Consider the following 26255-nt stretch of genomic DNA (forward strand, 5'->3'; position numbering starts at 1 on the left):
CACAACATCATATCCTTTGGTTGCCTCTCACAGGCTCCTCTGCCTTGTCTCTGGAGAGTGCACTGTTTCCTCCCATCCTACGTCATTTTTTCTCTAGGAGGCAGTGGACTCAGTCATTACTCAGTCCCCTGCTTGTTGCCCTCGGGCTCTTCTGAGGTCCCTTTCACTTTGTGCATTCTGTGATGCCATTTGGACTGTGCTGACCCTCTCAATGGTCCTGTTTTACCACCTGCCCTCATACCAATGTAGTCTTGTGCCTCTGCCTCTGCTTGTCTGTTGGTTTGTGGGATGTAGCAGTATGGCCTTGAACTTGTAGCTATCCTTTAGCCTCCTAAATGCTGGCATTATAGGTTTGTGTCACCACACCTGCCTATTTTTGCTCTTCAACTTATTTTAAGTAAACATATTAACTGTCTATCCATTTCTCTACTCTGCCAAACATTTGAGAGTGATTTGTAGCTGTACACATGTGATCCCAGCACTCAGGAAATGGAGGCAGGAGACTCAGGAATTCAAGGCCAGCCTTGAGCAAGTTTGAGCCTAATGTAGACTAGATGAGGCCGTGTCTCTAGAACAAGTATGTGATTGAGTGATTTATACATTGCTTCTTTTTAAATAGTTAACAGTTTAATACAGATTCTTTGCAGTGTGTCAAAGATATCTATGCAATTTTCAAAGCTGCTTTGGCAAAGCTCCAATGTGAAGATAATGTGATGCCCTTTCTACATAGGAATTATTGTATGTCTAGATCTCTGTAGCTTCCAATTAATCCTGTGATGGAAGCATGAAGAGTAACTGTTTAGACAGACAGACAGACAGACAGACAGACATGATAAATCTGGATCTCTGACAACTGTTTCCACCTTAATTTTATAGCTTCCTTTCTCTTGTGTTCTGTGAATATATGTAAATCATATGGTAGCAGTTAGGTTAGTGTAGCAATAATTCTCATGGTTCTAGAAGCTCTAGCAGCTTTCCTCCCTCTTCTCCATCCCTTCCTGGTCCTCCTTTAAAGTTAAAGCACTTCTGTCATTGCTATATCTTTGCCTGCAGAAGAAAGGGAGAAAAATATGATTCCAGGGAGAACTTGAGTTTGGCACAAAGAGCCCTGTGGAAGGATTGAACTAGGCACTGAGTCAGGAAGAAACAGGGAAGTCTAACCCTGCTCTCAGCCTCCTCCCTTTTCCTGTGATACTTCTTTCTCCTGCTTAGCCCTACCAGAAGATAAGCCAGCTAGGTGCACAGGTAACCAATCTGAAGGAGAAAGAACAGCTGGGCCAGAGAGATAGCTCAGCTGTTAAGGGTTAGGCTCAAAGTCAAAAATTAATTTATTTCTTAGCAAATTAATGAAGTGTCCCCTCATCATCCAGATATGGTACACAGATGCATCATCTAATAAGACCTAGCCACTTTCCTTTTGACTGCTATAAAAATAACTTATGCTTTATCCAAATACTAGATTGTCTTTGTCCTGGAGTCTGCCCAATGCACCTTTTGTAATATATCTCAATAAACTACCCTTTCTTTCTTCCCACTCCTTATTGTGTGTGTGTATGTGTCAGATAATATTTTTTTTTTACCATCGTTGTAATCAGCCTTGAAGATCCTATTGTGTATGCACTGTACTTCACTGATCTGGGGATATGTTCTGTATATCATTTAACGGGGGAAAAAATGGAACTTTCCTCTAATTCCTTTTTAAATCTAGGGAAATGAGAAGGCAGAGTTTCATGCACTGTCATTATTAAATAGCAACAATAGCCCCAAAAGACTTTTCTTGCAGTTAGTGTCTGAAGGGAAAAATTATTTGAATCTTCACCAGTAGCAATACTTGAAACATCTTCTAAATTCATAGGAAGGAAGGAAGGAAGGAAGGAAGGAAGGAAGGAAGGAAGGAAGGATTGTGTAAATCATTACTAACTTGGAAACCTCTGTTAAGGCACAATTTCATCCTTTGATTAGTTACAGTAAAACTAGCTGACTTTTCTAGAATGACATTTTCTGCTTTCAAACAAAAGACATGGTTTCTCTCTGGGTGAATATTTGTATATATTACACTATGTAGGAAATGAAGTTCCAAGTCCTAAAGAAAGGCTCAGTCACTTTGGAATAATGAAGTGTGAAATGAAGAAGAGACTAAATTGTGCCTTTTACCAAGCAATTAGCACTTAAGACCCTGTGTTCCAGTATAGGATTCCTGTTTAGTTTACATAGAAATATCTGAACAGTTAGTGATATGTTTCTGTTTAATGTACAAGGAGCTATCTCAAGAGCCCCAAGTAATTGACACTTCTCTAAAACATAAACACAGATCATCATGTTTTCTAACCAACCTCAGTAGTCAGTTCACATTTCTTTCTGAGTGTCATTTTCTTTTACGTCACTAGAATTCTCACTCATTGACTATACCGGCTAAAGATGAGATGTCGCCGTGTATGTAGATATTGTGAGTGTGTTTCTGAGGCAGCCTACAGGTTTTACAAACAATATAAAGTTCAAAGAACACAGTAACCTTCAAGTCTAAGTGTTGCCTTCTGACATGGAAGCAGATAAAGGAGTTGTCAGCAGTCTGCTAGCTCTCTTATTCTTATAAGCTATTCTGTACCAGACAGTCATAGCCAAAGCATACTTTACCTGAATCTATCAGCAATTGTGTTGGCAGCCAGCAAGTTAGACAAGCGTTTAAGGATGACAAAACAGCTTCATCAGGATGTGCTTTATTGTTCAGTGACTTACTCTGAAAAACTTGCTTGTTATTGATAGGGACATATTTGAGATGGTAGTGCCTGCTGTTTCACCTCTTTAGAAAATGTATTCTTTTACAATCTCTCTCTCTCTCTCTCTCTCTCTCTCTCTCTCTCTCTCTCTCTCTCTCTCTCTCTCTCTCTCTCTCTCCCTCCCTCCCTCCCTCCCTCCCCCTCCCTCTCTCCCTCTCCCTGTGTATACACACAAACACACACACTATTCTTTAATCAAAACATTCCTATTATCCTCCCAGCAAATCCCTTCTTCTAAGCCCTTGTCTGACTTTCATGTTATGTGTGTGTGTACCCAGCCTACTGCAGATAATTAGCATTGCCTTCCTGAACATGTAAGGGGTTATTATCTTGAGTAGGAGCACTGTACCAGTGGCTACACCGCCAAAGAATATGCCTACCCCTCTCTCTGCAATCTTTCAGTGTCTGTGTAGCTCCTGTGGGAGGGTAGGACGTTAGGTTTCCTCCTACATTCATGATGGAATGGTGACAGGCCCAGTCTTGTGCAGGTAACCACTGCTACAGTGAAGATCATCATGCAACAACCATGTCACATCCAGAAAATGCCAGTCCCTCCCCTCCGCCCACTCTTAAATTCTTTCCACAGTGTCTCTGAGCTATTCAGGTGTTTTAAGTATGTTCTCTGGGGTTTTACTGTTTGTTTGCTTATTTGTTTTTTTGTCTCCTACTAAAGGAAACTGATCTGCATCTTTTGTTTTAACTGTAGAAACCCATCCAGCAAGGGTGCTGCTTTACAGACTCACCACAGATCCAACAGCAAGGACATTCAGAACTTAAGCGTGGGTCTGCCCAGGGCTGATGAAGGCCTTCCTGCAAATGAAAGCTTCCTAAATGGAAATCTTGCTGGAGCTACTCTCAGTCCAATGCATACCAAAACATACCAAGCAAGCACCCAGCCTGGGTCCTCCAGCAAAGATCTGACAAACAATAATATACCGCACCTTCTCAGCCCAAAAGAAGGCAAGTCCAAAACAGAGTTTGACTTCAATCTTGACCCAAAGCCTTCAGAAGGTCCAGGCACAAAGTACCTCAAGTCCAGCAGCAGATCTCAGCAGAACAGGCACTCATTCATGGAAAGCTCTCAGAGCAAAGCTGGCACACTACAGCCTAGTGAGAAGCAGAGTCGGCACAGCTATATCGACACCATTCCCCAGTCCTCCAGGAGTCCATCGTACAGGGCGAAGGCCAAAAGCCATGGGGCATTGAGTGACTCCAAGTCTGTTAGTAACCTATCAGAAGCCAGAGCCCAAATCACCGAGACTAATCCCAGTAGATACTTCCCATCCAGTTGCTTGGACTTGAACTCTCCCACCAGCCCAACTCCCACCAGGCACAGTGACACAAGAACTTTGCTCAGTCCTTCAGGTCGAAACAATCGAACCGAGGGCACTCTGGACTCACGGCGAACCACCACCAGACACTCAAAAACTGTGGAAGAACTGAAGCTGCCGGAGCACATAGACAGCAGCCATTCACATTCGCTGTCTACACCTCATGAATCATTTTCTTATGGGCTAGGCTACACTAGCCCCTTCTCCTCTCAGCAACGTCCTCACAGGCATTCCATGTATGTGACCCGGGACAAAGTGAGAGCTAAAGGCGTTGATGGAAGCCTGAGCATAGGACAAGGGATGGCAGCTAGAGCCAACAGCTTGCAGTTCTTATCTCCCCAGGTACTACTTAGCATTTTAATCTGTCTGGTGCCTTATCTTGGGAAAGTGTTACAAGGACTATTTATAAGGGTGCTAAGCATTTTTCCCTACTGCAGTCAGCCTTACTTTCATTGGGACTTTGGATTCGCTCTGTTAAAAATAATAATTAGCTGTGTGTAGTGGCATATACACAGGCATATCCCAGTACTTGAAGCAGAGTAGATCTCTGTGAGTCAGAGGATAGCCTGGGCTACATAGTGCATTCCAGGCTAGCCAAGGCTACATACTGAAACCGTGTCTCAAAAAGAATTTTTATTATTTATGTATTTAAATCAACTGTTAACTGCTGAAGACATCTCACACTTGGTTTTAGTAATCTTTCTTAAATGTTCCTTTCTGACATATTTTGCTGACAGACCATTTTTATTGAAATAAGCAATACAGGTTAGCTTTTAGTTATTTCAAAATTTTGGGGTATTTTTCTCTAATCTTTCTAAACCACATTTGCTTCAACTTCTTTGCTAATACAAAGTGTATTGACTAAATTAAAAAAATTTTAATTGATCTTAAGCTAGGTACATTTAACTTCAGGCCAAGTTAAGTGATAATTGCCCAGTCTTTTGTATTGTTTGAAAGATTTGTAAACTTATGGATTTATATGTACATCTGTGCACACATGGCGCAGGCACCTACTGAGGCCAGAGATATCACATACCTTTGGGACTAGAGTTATAGGAAGTTGTGAGCTGCCTGACATGGGCTCTAGGAACCAAATTCAGGTCCTCTGCAGTGGCAATACATTCTTTTAACTGCTAAATGGTCTCTCTGGCCCCATGGGGTTTTTAAATTATATATTTCTTTATTATTATATATACGTTTATGACATGGGACAAAGAATGTGCATAGAGTATATGTGTGGAAGGATAATTTTGTGAAGTCAGTTCTCCCCAGCCATCTTTATGTGGATTTGAGGGGTCTAACTCAGGTCATCAGGTTTCCATGGCAAGCATTTTACCTGCAAAACTACAAAATCATTAAGGCCTGCATTATTAGAGCACTGGCTATGAATAGGCATAGAGAATAGGGAGAAATCACTGTGAGCAGGAACAGTCTGCAATGGCTTTACTGTAGCTGACAGTCTGACCTGTGTAGGTAGACAGACGAATGGATGAAAAATGAAGCTGAACTAAGTACCACAAGAAGGCTTGATTGGAAAGATAAAATAAAAGCGTCCCTGTCATCTTGAAGTATGTCAACTGGCAGGGAACACTTGGCAACAGATTATGTTTTAATAATGTAAAAGTTTATTCCAGTAGGCACACAGAAGTGTGCTTGTGTGTCAAAAGAAAGATGGAAGTGGTTCTGTTAGTCCAGCCTGGGTCCTATTGGAGGCTCCCAGAGGAAGGAGACTCTGAGCAGATACGGAGGAGGTTGAGGTTTCACTTGAGGAAGAAAGTGGTAGCAAGCAAGAAAGAGGATTCAAACAGGGAAAGTATTCCCAGAAGACATGATGCTGCATGGATCCTGAGTACTTTAACATTGTTGCAATGAAAATGTAAAGGCAAACAATTCTCACGTGAGGTGAGCAGAGTATTCAGGATTGAGTGTCAGGATGAAAGCAGTGTGGACTGCAAGGACTGAGCAGAAGTAGGCACAACAGGACTTGCCAATTGCAGTGTTGAAGGAAACCTTCAGAGTTTCTCTCCTAGGAGCTCCTTTTCAAAGATGGAAAGGGAAATTTTCAGCTCCTTAATCCAACATTTTTCCTCTCAGATGAGGCTCTTAGGAGGAGGGTGAGCTGCCCAGCCTTCCCCAACTGGTAGTTCAAATTAGAGCTGGGATTCTGAGGCAGTCTACAGGTCCCCAAGTATAAAATGGTGGCAAGATGGCCTGGTACCCAGTTAGAGGTGGAGCAGGACATGAGTGTTTGCAGAGACTTTCAGTGGAGTTATGAGAATGGTCAGAAGAGCCTCTGAGAGCTCACTGTAGAGATAAGAAAACCTGGAGTGACTAGAAGATCTCTAGGACCTGGCACTGCCCACGGAAGAGAGTTGCAGTCCAAATCAAGCAGATTGTGTTGTCATTAAGGCAAGTGTCAAACAAAAGAAAATAAAAGGCAGCCTTCCTTGGAAAATGGACAAATGAGTGGCTCCTTTGACAATTCAGAAAATTAATTTCTGTGAACATTGTAGTCATAAACGAATTATAAACAATTGCTGGGGCTTAGCACAGATCCAGCTGTTCCTTAAGTCCAGTTCAGGAGGTGTAGTGCCAAGCCTTAAGAAAGGCCACAATTAAAGGCTAGAAGGTGGCTGGAAGGTTTGAAAGGTGACAAGAGCTGTGAGTAAATCATGGTGCTCATTCTCATGCAAAGTACTGTAGCCACTTTCAAAAAGGCATGGGAACTCTCAAGGGTTTAGTTTAAATGTAAATAACTCATTTCCTAAAAATTCTTTCTCTGAGCCTTTGTCAACAGTACAGGTGGCAAAGTAGAAAGAATAGCTGTACCAAATGAATTTCTTTCCAGAATTCTCTAAATATGGTGGTGGTGGAAAGGAAGGGGGGAGGGGAATACCAAATCTTTTTTTTTTTCAGTTTTTAAATCAAAACATTTTATGTGTATCACATAGGCTTGAGATAATACATTTTGTGCATAACATATAGATGCAATTAACTCCTAATGTGTTCCTTAATCTTCATAACCCAGAGTAGGAAATGTGATTCTTCCCTCCCCCTCCCCCCCACCCCCCTTGGGCACTGTTAAATGCCCCTGCTGTGCTGGGCTTGTGACTTGCCCTACCTGAGAAGAAGCTAGGTAGTGAAACAGCTCTAGAGACAGGCACCGCCATGACCATGCCTAAAACAGAGGAGCTGCAGGCCAGGAAAAGGTGAAGAGGGCAAGAGCATAGACTGTAGGAGGTGGGGACTCAAGACAAAAATCATTCTGAGGGATTGTTCTATCCCCTTTTGCATTCGCAAAGCATTTCTTTTCATCTGGGTCTGCTGTGTTAGTTTCCCAGGAAAATAACGTTCACCTCTGCATCTTTCCTTTTGGAGCATTCAGCGTAAAATCTGTAAGAGCACTTTTGGACTGACTGATAGAATCTCTAAGCATAGTGCTACTTAGAGCTCTTACCGCCTAGATAGAAAGATGTTTTCTTTTGTTGTTTTAAATAATTAATTGAACTATTTTCAGACTAATGAATTACTTGCCTTCACTTTAATGAAAAATCTCACTGTTAAAATTGGTGGGGATTATTTTACATTCATCAAATACTTTGCATTTTTATGGAATGAGTTATGTTGAAGCTACCCTGTGCTTTTTATTTTAGCTAGTTAAGGTCCTAGCTATATTAAATGAAGACCATGATGAGTCTTCATCCCTAAAGATAGGAAGTTTCCATAAATCTTTCTGAATTTGTCTTGCAGCCTGGAGAACAGCTCCCTCCAGAGATGACTGTGGCGAGACCTTCTGTCAAAGAATCCTCCCGAGAAGGCACCTCTTCATTCCACACCCGTCAGAAGTCTGAGGTCTGAGCCCTTCAGAGTTGCTACATCTTATAGAGTGGTCTGTAAGGACCATTCACTTGGCAGCATAACAGCCTAGCCTTTAAACTTTATCCATACCCAATCTCCCATTAATTAATTGAACTGACTTAGAAAGTAAGTAGTTTTCTTCATGATATAAGCCTGAGTTTTCCTTTAAAAAGGTGAAAAAATAGGTACTGGTTGGACTTTGTTGTAAGCAACACTATTACCAATCCATGGCTTAACTATTACATCCTTGTTTTCTGCCTCAGGGTGGAGTATACCATGACCCACACTCTGAAGATAGCACGGCACCCAAGGAAAATAGGCATCTGTACAATGATCCTGTCCCAAGGAGAGTTGGTAGCTTTTATAGAGGTAAGCCCCCTCCCATATTTTCTAGAATCCTCCTCTTTTTCTGTTGAATACATCTCCTTTCCTTGTCCACCACTATGTTTTCAATGCCCCAGCAGACTTCATACCAACAGCATTGCCTGCATTGCCAGCATCCAACAGTCTTCTTTGCCGCTAGTGTCACCATTGTCATTTAGATGACAATGTGATACTATAATACCAAAAGTTTGAACACACCTAGAATATGTTAGTAGATAAGACATATAAAAATATCCATCCTCATTCTCACTTTTACCGAAGAGATTGCCAATAAGTGTAATAATTCTCTGGCACTCAGAGGAAGGACAGCAGGTAGCCAAGAAGAGACTTAATACCCTATGAGAATATATAGGGGGAGGTAATCCCCCTCAGGAACAGTCATAGGGGAGGGGAATAATGGGAAAATGGGGGGGAGAGGAATGGGATGATACAAGGGATGGGATAAACATTGAGATGTAACAAGAATAAATTAATAAAAAAAGTGTAATAATTCTCTAGAATAATGGTACAACAGGAGAAAGATGCATAATGGTATCTATTGCCCCCACTACTTCACAGTTGTGTCCTAATATCTTAGCTCTAATTTGTTAAGAGGCCTTTAGAGGCCTTCTTGTTGACTTGAGGGTAAAATCTAAATTCCCTGGGATGACATTCCAGGCTGTTCATGACCAAATCCTTATTGTCTACTCTGGTTGCTACCCACCCACCTCCACCCACAAGAGCCCAACCATGCCTGGCTCAACCATGGTCTGGAACACATTGCTCTCTTCCTGGCATCAGTTGTTTTCACTCTTTTCTTTGGGAGCCTCTCTGGTGTGGCAGTCTTCACTGTTTTACTCCAGAAGTATTTCTTCTCTGTTCTATTCATGGTCCCCTGTCTTTGTCCATGATACAATGCAGACCACATTGCCCTGCTTCTCCATGTTGCTCTGAAAGGTTTTGAACCTCTTGAACATTCTTAGTTCTCAGGGTGGAGATGGAGATCAGTGATAGATTACCTGCCTGGCTTGTGTGAAACACTGGATTTGATCCCCAGAGAAAGGGGTGGAGGAAAGGAAAGAGGGATTCAGGAACTGCCTGGCACAGCTTCATAAAGAGTTATAAATTGAATTAAAGAACTTCAAGAGTAGCTGTAAATATATACTTTATTGCTAAACAGATGGCTACAACATGCTTTGGAGGTTCTGTAAATTTAGGAAAGAACTAATAGAGAAAGACAACCCTTTGGGATCACAACTGTGTGATGATAAAGTGGAAAATATTTGAGAATCCCAGTGTCCTAGTGAAGATATGAACAGAGGGTCAGGTGTTTAAAGTCTGGACTTCCCACAGCCTTGACTTTTATGTCCCCATTGCCTGACTTTGTGCTCTTTTTGTTGTTTTAGACAGCTGGAGAAGTTCAGTTAAGGTCAGAGGAAACACACCAAAAAAGCTGGTCATTAAAATTAGGAATCTGTTATTTAGGAATAGATGTGTATTAAAAGATTAGGCTACTATGGTACCTCCCAGCTCTACCTTTGAAAAATCACTTAACATCAAATATGCTTCTTAATGGCCCCCACCCCATCCATGATGATTTTAGAATCTTACAAGGCTAAACTTTTAATTCAAATTAAAGCTAATTGAATGTTTTTGTCTTGTACATGAGTAAAAACATCTACAGTGTAAGCTCTTCTTCTAAAATGTCGGATACATTTGTTTGTACAAATGATTGGGGAAAATATCCTTCTTTTGTGGGAGAGTCTAACTGTATAGACCAGGTTGGCCTCCAGCTGACTTCTAGCCTCCTGTCTCTATGTTTCAATGCTGGAATTATAGGTGTGTTATCATGCCAGTAGAGGAGTATTTTAATATAAGATGAAAGTAGAGTTTTAAATAAATGAAATAGTCTTTGACTTTTGGGAGCACTATTTTCATTATAAATGGATTGAATCGGTTAATGTGGATAAGCACTTCCTTTATTTATCTCATAGTCTACTTTGAGATTTGACAAGTAGAACATTTTAATTTTTAAAAGTTCAGTAATAGAAGGGAAAGTTTCAACTAAATGAAACACTTGGGGAGATCTGTTATTACAGTGATATTGGTAAGTCCTAGAGAAAAACTGTGCTTACAAAAATAACAGATGTTTCCAGATATATCTACACAGATGTTTCTGGAATAGATTCATTCTTTCTTATCCAGAGGCAAGTGATGTTTTTTCCTTCTTCATTCAGTGCCATCTCCACGACCAGACAATTCTTTCCATGAAAATAATGTGTCCACTCGAGTTTCATCTCTGCCATCTGATAGCAGCTCTGGGACTAATCATTCGAAAAGACAACCAGGATTCGATCCATGGTGAGTGTTTTGGTTTCATCTTAATCTTCCTTTTATTAATGTAGATCTGGGAATTCAAAGACATGCAGATAAACTTTTTAGTACTCTTTTTCCTATTAGGCCTTTCTTTCTTAAGAATAACGAAAACATGATATTTGTGGGGGTAGGGGATTATAATTTTTTTCAAGTTCAGAATTTCTATTAAATAACATGTAGATGAAAAGCTATGTCAGATAAGTCTTTCATCATATTAATTCATTATTTTATAAACAGTGAACTTGGTACTGACACTTTGCATAGCTTTCTGTATGCATTGTCTCGGATCTCATCATTGTCCTTTGAGGAAGAAGCTATTGCCATTCCATACACACTGAAGCTTAGAAGTTAGATCACCTAAAAACAGTGCCTAGCACTGTAAGGCTCATTATGCTACTAGCTATGGTTACTGCACTTAATGTCATTTAATCTTTCCATGGTTTGTTGGCCATTTTGCTTTTAACTTTGCTCATAAACTTCTCTTCACCTCTCTGTGACCGTTTTGCTCCCTAGTGTGTAGAAAACATAAGAAAACAGGTATAGCTTTTGTTAGTTTTCAGTATTTACCATTTTTAGATATGGCTTGGACAAGCCCTGAGAATGATGTCAGAGTGTCAGAATACAGATGCACAGAAGGAACTATTTTTTCTTGGCTGTTTAATAATAGAGTAGTAATAATCTATAACAGTATATGGTATCAGTTAGAGACTAGCATAGGCCTTTGAAAATTAGATTAGTCAGGTAAAAATTAACTGAAAGTATGGACTGGCCTGGCATGGTAATACTGGCCTATAATTCCAATACTTGGGAGGCTGAGACAGGAGGATTGCCAGTTTAAAGCTAGCCTGAGCTATGTAGTGAGACTCTATCTCAATGCCCAAAAGTAGAATGGACATTGTTAGCAATGCAGTGTTTCTGAAAGGGTGTGTATGTGTGTGTTTTAGGGGTTTGATTTGGCTTTATTGTGGGGACTGAATATAGAACGTACTATATGATAACCGTGCATTCTAATTTGTCTTAATAGAGCTTTAGGTGGGTATATGTATATATATATACATATACAGATATACCTACATACATATGCACATATACATAAATGTGTCGAATTGGTTGTTTTGAAAGCAATCAGAGGTACAGTTGGGATGTTACTCTTTAGTTAAGATACTATCCTTTCTCTAATGTTGATATTATGTGGTTTAAGGAAGGTTCCAGAACCCCAAGCTGTGAATTGGCTCTTCTTTTACTCTCTATCCTCCTGATGTGTTAAGCTTGACTCGTCTTTATTATTTTCTTGACCAAGATCTCTTTGTTTTACCATATTCTTCATATCTGAAGAACTATGCATTGGATAATATAAACACAAAAGTTTATAAGAGAAGCATGGTAAAATGCTATTCTTTTTAAGGTATTTCTTAAGATTTATTTATTATTATGTATGCAGTGTTCTGCTTGCATGTACATCTGCATACCGGAAGAGGACACCGGATTTAATTGTAGGTAGTTGTGAGCCACCATGTGGTTTCTGGGAATTGAACTCAGGACCTTTCAAAGAGCGGTTAGTGCTCTTAACCTTACAGCCATCTCTCCCACCCCTAAAATGCTATTCTTAAACTATCACATAATCTCAGGACAGTCTGTTTCTGTAATAGTGCCACTTTAAATTTCTTTGGGAAAGAGAATATTTGTACAATGTATATATTTTCTACAATGGAAAGATTGAGGTACTATGTAATATTTAAAAGCAATAAATAGATATTGTACTTTAACATCCAGAGCTGTTACTCTGGCCATCTTGATTGTCTTGAACCCACTTAAGCAATGGGAGATAAGCCAAGATATCTCAGAACAAGAAAAATAAACATACTACAGCCAGATTCCTCGTCTTTACTAATAGGATGACACTTCAGTCCTCACTTGGAAGCTATTTCTTCCTCCTTTTGTCCAGTTTTAGTGGTGAGTACCAAGGTTGTTAGGATGAGCTGTCATTCCACCTAACAGCACAGTGTCCAGAGGGGAGAAAGATCACAAGCAATAGCATGTGCGTTTTGTCTTTTCACAGACCTCTGAAAATCCTGTGCATTATAGGTATCCATTTAGAGTGCATGCCTATAAAATGAATGGCATTTACTTTACTAAAGATAGGTAGGTAGGTAGGTAGGTAGGTAGTAGGTAGGTAGATAGATAGATAGACAGATAGATAGATAGATAAAGTATGTAAACAGTTTAGAAAACTGCCGTCAAAGTGGAGTTAAAAATTGATACTTGAACTAAGTTCATTCCAAGTCCAGCTACTGAAGCAAAGAACTGTGAAACTCACTTGAATAATGACAGTTTCTTTCTTTTTACAGAGTTATGAATATATTATGTCCATTTTAGCTTGTCAGTATATCTTACAGTTTTTCTAATAGAATCATGCACTGACTTTCTTGTATCACACAAAAGCTGATGACCTTAGTTACTGCTAGGGGAGGGATGAGGCAGGGAAAGTGACAGAGCAATGCCCCCTATGGCTCCCATTCACTCTCCATGTTGCTCCCACTGGGATTATACTAAAGTTCAAAAGGCTGACCCCATGGTCTTAGCTCCAGTGCTTGTCATTATGAGTCTGGGAGCAGTTTGAGTGAGAGGTCAGGCTCCTTGGTTGGCTTCTGTCTATGTCTATAATACTTAATACAAAACCCAGTAAATGTTGATTAAGTCCATTTTGTTTTCCTTCTTTCCTTCCTTTCTTCCTTCCTTGATTACAATGAGTCTTTGAACTTCCCTTATTCCTCTTGATTCCCTTGGGAATAGTTCTTGTGCTAGATGACAAAGGAATCACAATTTTGTGTAAAACCCTGCCTGTTAATCCATTATTATTCACTGTCAACCCCATAGGTATCCTATTTTCATCACCTTTGTTACTCAAGGTGATGGGCTGGGTCACTAGATGCATGGCCACTAAATCTCTCTGGGATTTAGTGACACCCAAAGCTGCCCACTGTAACAGATGGACGAAAGTCTAGGGGCTACAAATCCAGAAAGGGAAATAGTTGCCACACTCTTGCCTGGAAGGCACAATGCTGCTTATTCAAGGCGCCTTCTTCCTTTGTGTACCACAAAGCTTTTCAAGTGTCTGTGTTCCAGGCAGCTGCTCTCCCTCCCTTTCTCTTCCAGGCTTTTCTCTCTTTGGGTTTTCTGTGTTTCTGTGTAGCTGTGCTTTGTTCTTTCTCTTCTTTCTTGTGTCTTCTGTTCTTGTGTCTTCTCTCCTTTCTTTGCTCGGGCTTAATTTCTTCTGTCTTTCGTGATGAGAACATACTCATGCTCCAGTCTTAGCTTTCATCTTGTTCAAGGGTTATTTATTTCTCTTTTCCTATTGGGCCCTAGAATCTTTCCCTGCCTAGATCTCAGCCCTTCCACCTGGTCTGCTTCAACTTGGAAATGTTTTACTCATCATTCCTCCTACCCCACCTGGGTTGTAGTTTATCTTGTGCCTTAAAGACCCTGGGGAGGATCTTTGATCCATCATCATCTTCCCTCTTTTTCACAGGACCAACTCTATAATGCCAAACTGCAAATTCTAAACTGTTCTCCTACCCCTCTTTTGTTCTTACCCCCAATTTCTCCAGCCCCTCACTTACATGTTACCTCATCCTGGCTAGAGTTTTATCTTCCCAGGCAGAATTCGACTTCCTCCTAGCAGTGGTATCCCTTTCTTTCATTTCCTGTTAGCACTGAAATTCTGCTCTAATGCCAGCCCCGTCCCCCCCACACACACACCTGAGACTGCATTCATGAAGGCAGTATTTTTCCCAACAGTACAGCACTGCATCTAGAGAACCTGTAACTTTCCACCATCCCAGTTGCACCCATGCAACCACATCTAAACTGTCTAGCTTTCAAAGTGATAAATGTACTGCTCTGAGTTCCTCCCAGATTAGTTATAGTGTGGCTGGATTGAATCATAGAACGGGTACTTCAGAACTTAGAACTTATTAAGAGGTGCTTAAATCGGAACTGCTAGTGGATTTCAAAAACACTGTGGTGCTCCTGGGTGCTCAGATTACAGATGTGTGCCGTCATGTCTAGTTTACGTTGTTCTGAGGTCAAACATGGGGCTTCGTGTATGTCAGGTATACATTCCACCAACTGAGCTACATCAGCACCATCTCAGCTGTATCCCCAACCCCAACAGCACCCTGTTGATAACCTGTAGTATATATTTGTCCTCAGAAGTTAAAAAGAAAAATATCAATAATTCTACTACTTAGATAGAGTTTTTGAGGTTTTTTTGGGGCGCAGTCTTTTTTGAGAGGGGGCAATTTCACTGTGTTACCCACTGTTCTCAAACACATATGCTAAAGTGAAACCTCCCGCTTTAGTTTCCTAGCTAGGAATACAAGTATATACCATAAGGCTACGTTTTCAAAAGTATATGTAGGGGCTGGAGGGATGCCTAAGGAGTTAAGTGCACTTATTATTTCTTACAAAGGATCCAGATTTGGTTCCCAGTCAGTACAAATGGTGGCTCACAACCATCACACACCCTCTTCTGACCTCTGTGGGCTCCAGGCACACAAGTGGTATACAGACAGACAGACAGACAGACTAAACACTCAAGCACATAAGATAAATAAATCTTTAAAACCTAAATATTAAAAGTATATGAGTGTAACCTATATACCTTCTGGCCATGTAGTTGGACTTATCTGGTAGAGGAAGCTTGAAATCATATTTTTACTTAGTATTTTAATTTAAATACTCTTTCATGTCAGTGGCTATTCTTTGAAGCTGTGATTTATTTTAAATAGCTTCATTTTGCTTTCTGCCATGTAACTAGTTATGGTTTATTTAGAAGTATTCTGGCTTACATATTTTAATGAAATAACTGGCTGCTGCTTTGCTCATATTTTCTTAGATATTATAATCACTTCATAACTGTTTAGAATTCTGAAACCATGAATATAAATTAACTGTCACTTTTAATGATACTATCACTCTTACTTTTAGGGAATATGTAAATATGTTAGTTTTTTTTTTTCAAGAATAATATACCAGTTGAGTTGCTTTATAAAGAGTGTAAGCCAAAAGACAAAGTGTTCCCCCCCTCTCTTTTCCTTTTTCCTCCCCCCCTCCCGTTAGGGATTTTTTAAGTGGGTTTTCCTTTCAGAATCAGTCTTGGCAGATAACCTCACTGGCCGTCAGCTTAATCTTTCTGTGTCAGCCTCCTGAGTGCTGGGATTATAGGCATATGCCACCACACCTGGATTGTCTCCTATTTTGAATATCTTCTATTTTATTAAGATACCTAGTATTATCTGTAGTATCAATCTTTTTTCACTTTATTCTATTTATTTTCTCATATTACATTTCAAATGCAGTTTTTCCTCTCTGCTTACTTCCCAGTCCTGCCATAGACATCCATTCCTCCTCCATTTCTCTTCATAAAAGAGCAGGCCTCCCATGGATATCAATCAAATATAGCAGAGCAAGTTGCAGTAAGACTAGGCAAGGTTGCAGTTGAGGCTAGGCATTGTGACATCAATCTTAATGTCAGTATTTTCAGCTAGAATGACTCTTACCCACCACCTTGAACATACTGTGATAGAAGATACATCATGTCTACAGTTTTTCCTTGAGTAGTTTTTGATTTGGGTATAATAGGTTAAATGTTTAATAAATAGGAATTTTCCAGTTTGGGGCAATTTTTGCTTCTGTTTGTAATGTTTCTGTCGCAGCATTGTGTTTTTTTTTTTTTTTTTTTAATGTTTAGTAACATGGCAAACTGCTAAAATAAACTTGTTGAGCTATTTTTAAAAGGTAAATAGAAAAAATGAAAGCATTGAAAAGATTTCTGCTCTTTCCCTTGGAGAGTTACAGAGGAGGCATCCTCTAAGCCATGCATTTTACAGAATCTCTAATTCAGAGACTTTCAGCAGCAGGAAAATGGTCCCAAAGAGCAATTACAGATCATTTGTAATAGTGCTCCAATTGCTAGGGTGATCAAGCCTGTGCCAAACAACAGCCGCTCCCTGTACTAATTAGACTCGGTTCCCCGTGTGTTTTGTAGAAGACCTTTACCTGGGGGCTCCATCCTTCATGGCTGATTGAATATGGTATCATGCATTTTCAGCCTTCATTATGTTTGTCACACCATGGCAAAAGAATGATTCAAAGATCCATATGATAAAAATGTCTTCTCATTTAGGAAAAGTCCTGAGAATATTAGTCATTCTGATCAACTCAAAGAAAAGGAGAAGCAAGGTTTTTTCAGGTCTATGAAAAAGAAAAAGAAGAAAACTCAAACAGTAAGTACATAACTAATATCTATATATGACACAGGTTTCTGTATTATTCTGTGGCTACATTTTATACTCTACATGGACTTAATCTCTTTATATGAATATGTTGTAGATATCTTTTTCTTACATTACCATCCTCTCACAAGCCTTTCTAGATTCAGCAGAACCTCAAGGAGTAGAAGAAATTTAATTTGGATGATAAAATACTTTAAGCCTCTCTCAATAAACTAGCCATGTGAATTTAGATTCCTGTAGAAGCTATGAAGACATGGAATTTGCTTCTCTCTGGGAAACATAAAGATATGCAAAAACTTAGGAAATGGTTTTGGTTTACATATAACTCTTAAAATTCATTAATAACCATCATTTCTTTTTTTTTTTTTTAATAATAACCATCATTTCTTATCCTTCCCCGGCTTCTGGGCTATCTAGTCACAAAGATACAATTTTGTCTAACATTTCAGGGCTTGCTTTAGTAAGAAAAGGTATTTCATTTATGATGGCATTGTGAGACAGGCTGCACCTCAGCTACTGGAAGCTCTGCATCTGAACAGTGGGCCAGCTCCATTTGACTGGACTCATCAGTTTTTGGAACCACCCAAGTGAAAATTCTAATCTACCTAGTAAGGAGAAAGTGAGGAGGGAGCAGTAGGGGCAGTCCACTCAAAAGAAGCCTGCCTTCCTTCAATACCGTCACAACTAAGTGACATTGGATTAGCCATTTTCAATGGTTTGGGTTTGAGCTTTAGTTTTATTTCACACAAGATTTACTCTCATTCATTTAAAGAAGAAAGTTACCTAATCAAAATGGCCTGTTCACATTGGTCTTATCTGTAAGATAAGTAGACTGAATGCTTCTAGGCCCTTCAAGGCATCATGAAAATTAGAGATGATGGCTTAGTGATAAGTAAAGAAAGCATAGATGTTGTAGGAAAGTATATAACTCATAATAAGGATATTTGTCTCAGAGCTGTTTGAGAAATGTTATAAGTGGGTTTTGTTTGTCTTTTATTATAACAGTGTGTGTATGACTGTTTTAACTACATATGTTTATTCACAACTTGTGTGCCTGATGACCATGGACACCAGAAGGGGGCATTGGGTTTCCTGGAACTGGAGTTAGAGATAGTTGTGAGCTACCATGTAGGTGCTAGGACTTAAACATGGATCCTGTAGAAGAGCAGCCAGTCCTCTTAAAAGCTGAGCCATCTCTCTAGCCCCTAAAAGTATTTTTAGGCTCCTTTAAATCTAGACCTTTGTAGAGCATTATTTCACTTGCCTATTAAGTGTATCATAAGTATTTCATTCAAAATAAATGACTTCAAGAAAGGAGTGGGCATGGAGCTTGGTATTGTAAACCTTTAATTCCAGCACTCAGGAGGCAGAAGAAGGCAGATCTCTGTGAGTTCATGACCAGCCTGGTCTATAGAGTGTCTTTCAGGGTAGCTAGAGCTACATGATGAAATCCTGTCTCAAACCACCATCACCACCAATTAAAGGTTTAATTATGGGGGATATGTGAAAAAGATCATTCTTAATCTTGCCCAACCTATGGCAGACAATATTAGGATTTAGTATTTCCCTGTGGCTTTTTAACCTATGCATACATTTGAGGAGGAAGGGGTATGTGTGTGTGTGTGTGTGTGTGTGTTTTCTGTCTGTCTGCTTGCCTATCTGTTTTACTGCTTCATCTTAATGGTATTTCTGAAATGTTCATGGGGGGAGAAAAGGGTACCTCTATCTCCTACTGAAACTTGCCTACACTGAAATGTCAAATCAGAATGCCACTCAACTACATTTATTGCTGAAACTGGATTAAGAAATGAAGAAATAGCCTTGCCTTTGCTTCAGGATGTTTAAAGTGCTTTAAGTGCTTAAAAAATAAGTAAACTCTGTCCATTGTCTATAAAAAATATTATCTACAAGTGTTACACTTTGAATACCTCTTCCTGGCCACTGTTATAAATTTTGTGGGGGTTTTTTAACTGCATGCCTACAACTCTGTGATCTGATTAATTTGTAGAAAATAGTAAGAGTAGAAGAATTGAGGCTACTTTGTATGTAAATTTAGATTTTAATTCTTAGACCAACATTAAAAACCTAAAGCTCTTGCCTTACTGTGGGTAGCTAAGCCAAGTATGTGCATTTTGCCTAACTTGATTATTCAAGATTTGGTTCCAATTTTAGATATTTAAATAGTATAGATTGGGGTAACATAAAAATTACTATTCTCTATAGCATCCTTTCCACTTAAACTTTTTATTAAATATTTATACCAATGTCAGAGTCGCTTTCCACAGATCATGCCTTCAGTTTTACAAACTGAAAGTTTTTTAGACCTCTCCATTTTTTAACTAAGGAAAAAAAATGTAAGGGCTTTGGAATCTAGAGTCAGATTTAGAAAGACTGCTACATACAGAGTGCCAGACCTCAGGCATGGAGGCCTGGCATTAGCTTAACTCGACTTTCTTTGACTGAACATTCAAATGTAGCTGAAGGGAACTTGTTTTTACTTTCTAAAGTTCTGTAAATAGAAAACTAAGTAGAGCAAACAAAAAAAATTGATGGGATTGAAACCTTTACATAAGATTCCAAGAAACTGAAATCTGAAGCCAGATGAACATACTATAGCTGATGTGGATCCTAAATCTAGTTTACTAGATTAGGAGCTGAGCCAGGCAAGTGGTGACCTGTCCAAAGTCACATAGAGTTTTAAGGACTAAACCTGGCTTCACCTGATTCAGGGCTTCTGTTATGAAAACAGGAAAATTCAGATGTTACACAGATATCTTCATACATACCAATAAAAAGATGATCTTACTGCATTTCTGGACATCTCTGTTCTCTGACCATTGAGGTAGCCAAAAATGGTACCAAAACTAATTCTGTGTTGTAAAAGTGCCTGCTTTGACTCCAGCAAGTCTGGGAGCTCCCTTGGGGAATCTGGATTTGTTTCTGTATCCCAGGAGTCACACAAGCCCTGAGAGCATGTGGTGACTTTGCCAGCTTGGTAATTGTATCTTACTTCGTATCTCAACTCAAAATGACAGTTCAAGAGAAATATTGGACTTTTAAAAAATATTGTGTGTGCATGATGTGGAGGATGAGTGCACAGGTCCCCCTTTGACTTTTATGTGGGTTCTGGGAGTAAAACTCAGGTTGCTAAGTGCCCCACTGATCCATCTTACCTGCCCTGAAGATGAAACTTCTATCTCCTTGCTTGAAAGCCAGAATTCTGAATTGTGCCAGATGTTCTAAATGAGGTAAATATTTCTAACTGTACAATAGAGCTGCTTCATTAGTGTAATATCCCACAATAGTGGTAATCCTCTCTCAAATGATATTTACGGACTCAAGATTATTGACCAAGAAGTTCAAAAAAAGCTGGGTGCAGTGGCACATGCCTGTAATCACTGCACTTGGGGAGGCAGAAGCAGGTGGATCTCTGTGAGTTCTAGGATAGCTAGGGCTACACAGAGAAACCCTGTCTCAAAAAAAAAAAAAAAAAAAAAGAAAAAAACGAAAAGAAGGAGGAGGAGGAGGAAGAGAAGGAGAAGTTATTGTTCAAAAGAACTTAAAGTATATTTTCTTTTCTAATAAATAACCCCTGAGGTAAAATCTCTTAGTTACTAAAGTCTTAATAATTAGGAAATGGCTGAAGTTTATCAGTAAAACATTAAGCACAGTTCTTCATAATAGTCTTATATTTGATAATAAAGAAATTCTTAAATAAACAGATACCTAAAGGTCTCCAGGCACCCTTGGACTATTGCTCATTAACCAAGGTCTAGGCTGTGAAAAAATCTGTACTTATCTAGACTTATATTATTGTTTCCAGGTAAAAAATAAGAGATAATCTTTCTAGATGCGTAGCACAGAGATTCTTTTCATAACTGTTAATATTTAATCATTTGAAGGCTACCAAGAGCTAGTAGTTTCAATTAAAGCACCTATTTATTTTACTTAATTTTTTTGCAATTAGCTCATTTGTATCTTATATTACAGATAGACTCCACCAACGGAGAGAATCCAAGCATCAAGAAATCCCTCTTTCCTCTTTTTAATTCAAAGAATCATTTAAAGCATAGTTCTTCTTTGAAAAAGCTTCCTCTAGTCACTCCACCCATGGTACCCGTTTTTATGTATAGTAGCCCTGAAAACTGCTCCAGTAAACTTGTTTTACTGATGACAACAGCATGTCTTATTTTCATGGGGTCATATTCTCTTTGTGCTAGTTAAGTACCTGAGCCAGTTCCATAAATTCACTGGGATATATGGATATATAATACATATATATTGTGTATATATTCTGGGTTTTCTGCATCAGTTAAAGATGTTGACGCATAAGCCTACTAAACAAACTAGTAAGTCTGGTTTGGATGGACTGATTAGTCAATTATTGGCAGATGGCATTCTTGAAGTCCTTTAATTCCTGTAAAGAATCTGACTAACATTTACAGTCAACAAATGTCTTTGTACTTGGCTCACTGCATGGACTTTGTTACCATTTGGTTGGCAGTTTGTCTCTTTGAAACCAAGTTCGAATTGACCAAATTAATTGAGCTAGCAGGCTCCATGAAAAAAGCAGCTTGTGCTAGTTAATAATTTGCTCTTTCCTTACCTGCCTCTAGCTTTTGCTAGTTATTATGTGTGAAGCCATGGCTTTTGCTTGGCATTTGGCACAACTCCCCTTTGTCCACTAAAGTAATTGAATAAACCAATTGCATTCCTTCACTTGGAATTCATAGCATAAATTTCCAGCAGTTTCTAAGTGTACAATGCCAGACCCAGATTTAGTGGGCAGTGGTTTGAGACTATGATTCAAACCATACCTTCCCACTTCTTTCTCCTTGAAAGCCCCGTAGACTTCTTTGGCAGCATCAAATAGAGTTTGCATCATATTCCCAGCATGAAATTGTGTTTTTGTTTTTGTTTTATTGAACTGGTTCATAACCTAACTACAACAGCAGTTCCTGGTCCAGCCTACTTTTAACTGCTCTCTCTTACAGCTACTGAAACTAACAGCATGGGAATGCTTTAGGGGTTAAGGTTTTAACCAAGCTGCATGATGTCTGCCAATTTTTCCTAACACAGGGAAAATTCTTAAGAAGGCAGCAGAGTTTAACTAGCAGCACTTGCATCATGAACATTTGGAGAGTTTTGGTTTACTTACTGGGTCTTTTGGTTTTTTTTTTTTTTTTTTTTTTCCTCTCTCACTCTCTCTCTTTTGAATTTTGGTTTAGTTCAGTTTACTTTTCAGTTTGGGTCTCCTCTTGGGTATGGTCATATATCTTAATTAGGGTTATTGGTGTGCTTTTTGAATCCTTCTCCATCTTTCCCTCTAGGTGCCCAACACTGATGGTCCCGATCTGTTGACCTTGCAGAAAGCCATTCACTCTTCTAGCACTGCAAGCAGCAGACCAAAGGAGTGGAGACCTGAGAAGCTCTCTGATCTACAGACCCAGGTGAGTACGGCCAAGGTCATTCCCAGATTTTCAGGCTACAGTGTGTCCTGGGATGGGAAGGCAAGGAAGAAAAAAATAGCTTCCCCCAAATAGGGCCTAATGAATAGCTGTGATCCATTTTGCAAGTCAGAATGAATCCTGCATCAGTGATCCCTTTCCCACTTGGAAGAAAGCGGGCCTCTACTATCCTTCACCTAGCTGTGGAGGGCAGGGGAACAATGTGGGAAGATGAAGCAGAAATAGTCCTCACCCACAAGTAGGGCTACAGCTCAGGTATGCTGTGGAATATTGGTGAGAATGAGCCGAGATCATGAGACGATTAAGGTTACCTTAAAGATGGTAGCATACAAATGGGCCCCTGAAAGCCAGATAGTAGAAACTTTCCTGAAAGAATATTTTTAACTTCTGAAATCCAAACTGTTTTTTTTTAATAAAGACAAGCAAACGCTTTTATTAGGAACTGCATATTATACAGTAACATGGGGTTATATTTACCTGCCTTAATGGAGAGCTTTAGTAATTTTTTCAAGGAACCGAAGTATCTGTTTTAAACAGCTACTTTAATTGGAAATGTTTCAGTATTACATTTCTTTAATACTCTATAATAAATATAGTGACCTAATCTACCATGTTTATTTGAAACAAAGTTTTATGAATAAGAAGCAGTGGCTCTACTTTTTAGAGGTTTTTTGTTTTATTCTTTTTCTTTTTTTCTTAAGAAAGCATTTTATCAGTTAGTCCAGTTTGGCCTGTAGTTTGCTGTGTAACCCAAACTGGCCTCCTAGCTTTATGTCCCACATGCTAGGATTATAGATCTGACTTGTTTCACTATAATTTGATACATGGAGCTATAAACAGGACTTCCCCAAAATTGCCATTCTCTTTGCCTGGCCATTTATATTTTGTACATATAGCATAATCTGCTTGGATGGTAAAGGGGGCATAGAGAACCAGATATCCTAAATTTTTGTATGCTTACTCAAAGTAGGAATACAGAGCTCTGGGGAGCCTGATGGACACCATAATCTTTCTTTCAGAGCCAACCGCTAAAATCCCTTCGCAAGTTGTTGCATCTCTCTTCATCGACCAATCATCCGGCCTCTTCAGATCCTCGTTTCCAGCCCTTAACAGCTCAACAAACCAAAAATTCCTTCTCAGAAATTCGGATTCATTCCCTGAGTCAGGCCTCAGGTGGGAGCAGCAACATCCGACAAGAGCCTACACCAAAGGGCAGACCAGCCCTTCAGCTTCCAGGTCAGATGGATCCTGGTTGGCACGTGTCCTCTGTGAGCAGGAGTGCCACAGAGGGGCCTTCCTATTCTGAACAGCTGGGTGCCAAGAGTGGGCCAAACGGGCACCCTTATAACAGAACAAATCGCTCACGAATGCCAAATCTGAATGATTTAAAAGAGACAGCCTTGTAATTTATGCTGGGATGGAGGGTGTGTTTTGAGGGGGGAAGACAAGCCAGTTGGGAGGGGAGGGTTCAGGGTGGGTTGGGAAATGGGTTGGGCCAGGGTAGTAAGCCAGTATTTTCAGCTTTATGAAGGTGTGTGCAATATTGTGTGTGAGGGGGGCCATCTGGCTCCTCAAAGCCACAAATGCTAGTCAGGGATCTTAGAGCCACGGGAGTTCCTTAGGGATCACTACTCCCCACAGGTCTTGTGTGAGAATGGATAGAGTGTGCCATTGAGGAAGAAGAAATTCTTGCCAGTTTCTCCCCGTTACATTCCAGCTTTAGTGCAATCTCTGTTGAACTTGGGGAAGTCGGGGTATGTCCTGGCTGTGAGGGATAGAAAAATTCATTTTGACCGATGCCCTTACCACATATTTTTTTCTGACTAGACTAAATGTGGGGTTTATCATAATCTAGGAGTATCCCTTTGAAGGGTTAGCAGATGAACTGTATGTCTTAAATTGTTTTCTAAGCTTCCATATTTGATAGGATTTGTAACATTTATTTATAATTAATATTGTACTGTTATAATCATACCTTTTACGTTATAATGTAAAGTTATTTTGAGCTGTTTGGAACATTGTGAAGCAGTGGGACAGCTACGGTAGTTTCTATAAAAACTAAACAGTAACATTTATATATTGCATCAGGAGTATTTTATTCTCTATATAAATATATATATGGTAAATAACTGTCTGTTTTATAAATATATTCATTTAAAGAAAGTATCGTTATGACACTATCTGCCATATTTTTATACATTTGTGATATGAAGTGAGTATTATACTTACAATAAAGGGAGTTGAATTGTGGCTACATGTACTGTAACAGTTATGAACTTTGCTCACCTTTTTGGCCCCAGCAGTAGCCTCTAGACATGATCCTTGGTAGCAGACAAATGCAGCCTCTCTTTCCAGGCCCACAGGAGAAGAAGGTTGGATAAGCCAGAAAGGATCCCAGCAGACCTCACTTCTGTCCTCAGATACTTGGCTCTCTCATTTGTGTCCAGGGACATTAACTTGCACATGAGAGAAGACAGGCAGAAGTGGTGCTTATGGGTCCTTACAGAGAATGAGCTCTTCTACTTAGCATTAGTGTTAGAGTGTAGACCAAAGATTTGCCAGTGAACATTCCTTCTTGTGAGGTTGTAAGAGGCACCTGTCTGCGGAGCTTGCAAACCAGCTTTATGCTCCTGAATGCTGTCCGCCCTCCTGGAGCCTCTTGCCTCCAGGTGGGATATGAGCTACATCTATGGCATTTCTTCTTCTAAATGCTTTGTTGTTGTTGTTGTTGTTGCTCTTCTAATATATTTAAAAGGCTCCTGAAGCAATTTCAGATGTAGAAAAAATTGTTATATTCTTTTTTTCCTTCCTGGGACTGTCCATTTGTAACAAGGTCATCATGTACACTTGTATATAAATACATTCCGTCCATAAGAACAGGACTTATCCTTCCCTCGTATGATCACTTTCAACTCCTGAATTAGTATCAAGTATCATCAAGGCCTCTGGCCAACAAGCCAGACCCCTGTCTCTGAACCATCTTTGACAAAACAAAAAGACAAAAAACAAACAAAAAAAACCCCCACCTCAACACCATCATCTATCAATAGTCATAGAGTTTTGAAAGTAGTCTCTTAGCAATAAGACTTTTAGAGATCACTCCCATCCCTCAGAGAGGTAACTTTTCAGTATTTACTACTTGTTCCAGAATTCTGAGAGTGTCAGTTCTCAAATAAAGTCAGCTGTCACTGAAATATGTTGAGTTACTGTTAACCCTTCCCTGAGATTTCAGAATCATAGCACTGATGATTATGAAGATTATAAAGGTCGTAGATTCTTTGAAGCTTAAATTGTGTGCATATTGCGTATTTATATAAATACTATAATGATGTGTATTGATTATATATAGAGGTCATTTTAAGGTGCTTTTTATTTAATTTTACTAAGTATAATAGGCACTAAAATGAAACTCAACTGGGTACTATCATGGAAACAATTTGATTCATTTTGCATGCTCTTGAGTTCTTTTCCTATCTCGTTTCTGTTCCCAGTTCAGTACTGTCTGGGTAGTTCTGAATTCTGGCTTTTCCCAGGCAAGTCTTCAATTATCCAAGTGAGGTAGACCCTCAGCAGTTTTTGCCTGGATATAGTGACACTAAAAGGGTATATATTTAACTCTTCTTTTTCATACTAGATCATATTAGATCTGTACTTTGTATCCCCTTGCCCCCTGCCCCCTGCAAACCAGAAACTACATTTTGTTTCCTCTGGAAAGACTTCTCACTGTGCTGTGTGCTTAGGAACTGTGAGGTCCCATTGCCATGCTGTGGCATTCGTGGCTGTCAT

General features: G+C 39.5%; 1 protein-coding gene across 4 annotated transcripts in view; it reads left to right on the plus strand.

Annotated features, from left to right (window-relative positions):
• Positions 1–23927, plus strand: part of Cdkl5 (cyclin dependent kinase like 5) — a 170553-nt gene extending 146626 nt beyond the window's left edge. For 3 of the 4 annotated variants that reach the window (XM_051141721.1, XM_051141722.1, XM_051141720.1), the window contains 8 exons: positions 3484–4450; positions 7859–7960; positions 8230–8335; positions 10567–10690; positions 16893–16992; positions 20992–21114; positions 22332–22451; positions 23489–23927. In XM_051141721.1, the coding sequence (XP_050997678.1) occupies positions 3484–4450; positions 7859–7960; positions 8230–8335; positions 10567–10690; positions 16893–16992; positions 20992–21114; positions 22332–22451; positions 23489–23875 (2029 nt within the window). In that variant the 3' untranslated portion in view covers positions 23876–23927. The remainder of the gene's footprint in view (positions 1–3483; positions 4451–7858; positions 7961–8229; positions 8336–10566; positions 10691–16892; positions 16993–20991; positions 21115–22331; positions 22452–23488) is intronic. The other variant, XM_051141723.1, reaches the window with a different exon arrangement.
• Positions 23928–26255: the final 2328 nt, after the last annotated feature.

Source organism: Acomys russatus, chromosome X (genome assembly GCF_903995435.1).
Source record: "Acomys russatus chromosome X, mAcoRus1.1, whole genome shotgun sequence".
Taxonomy (NCBI): domain Eukaryota; kingdom Metazoa; phylum Chordata; class Mammalia; order Rodentia; family Muridae; genus Acomys; species Acomys russatus.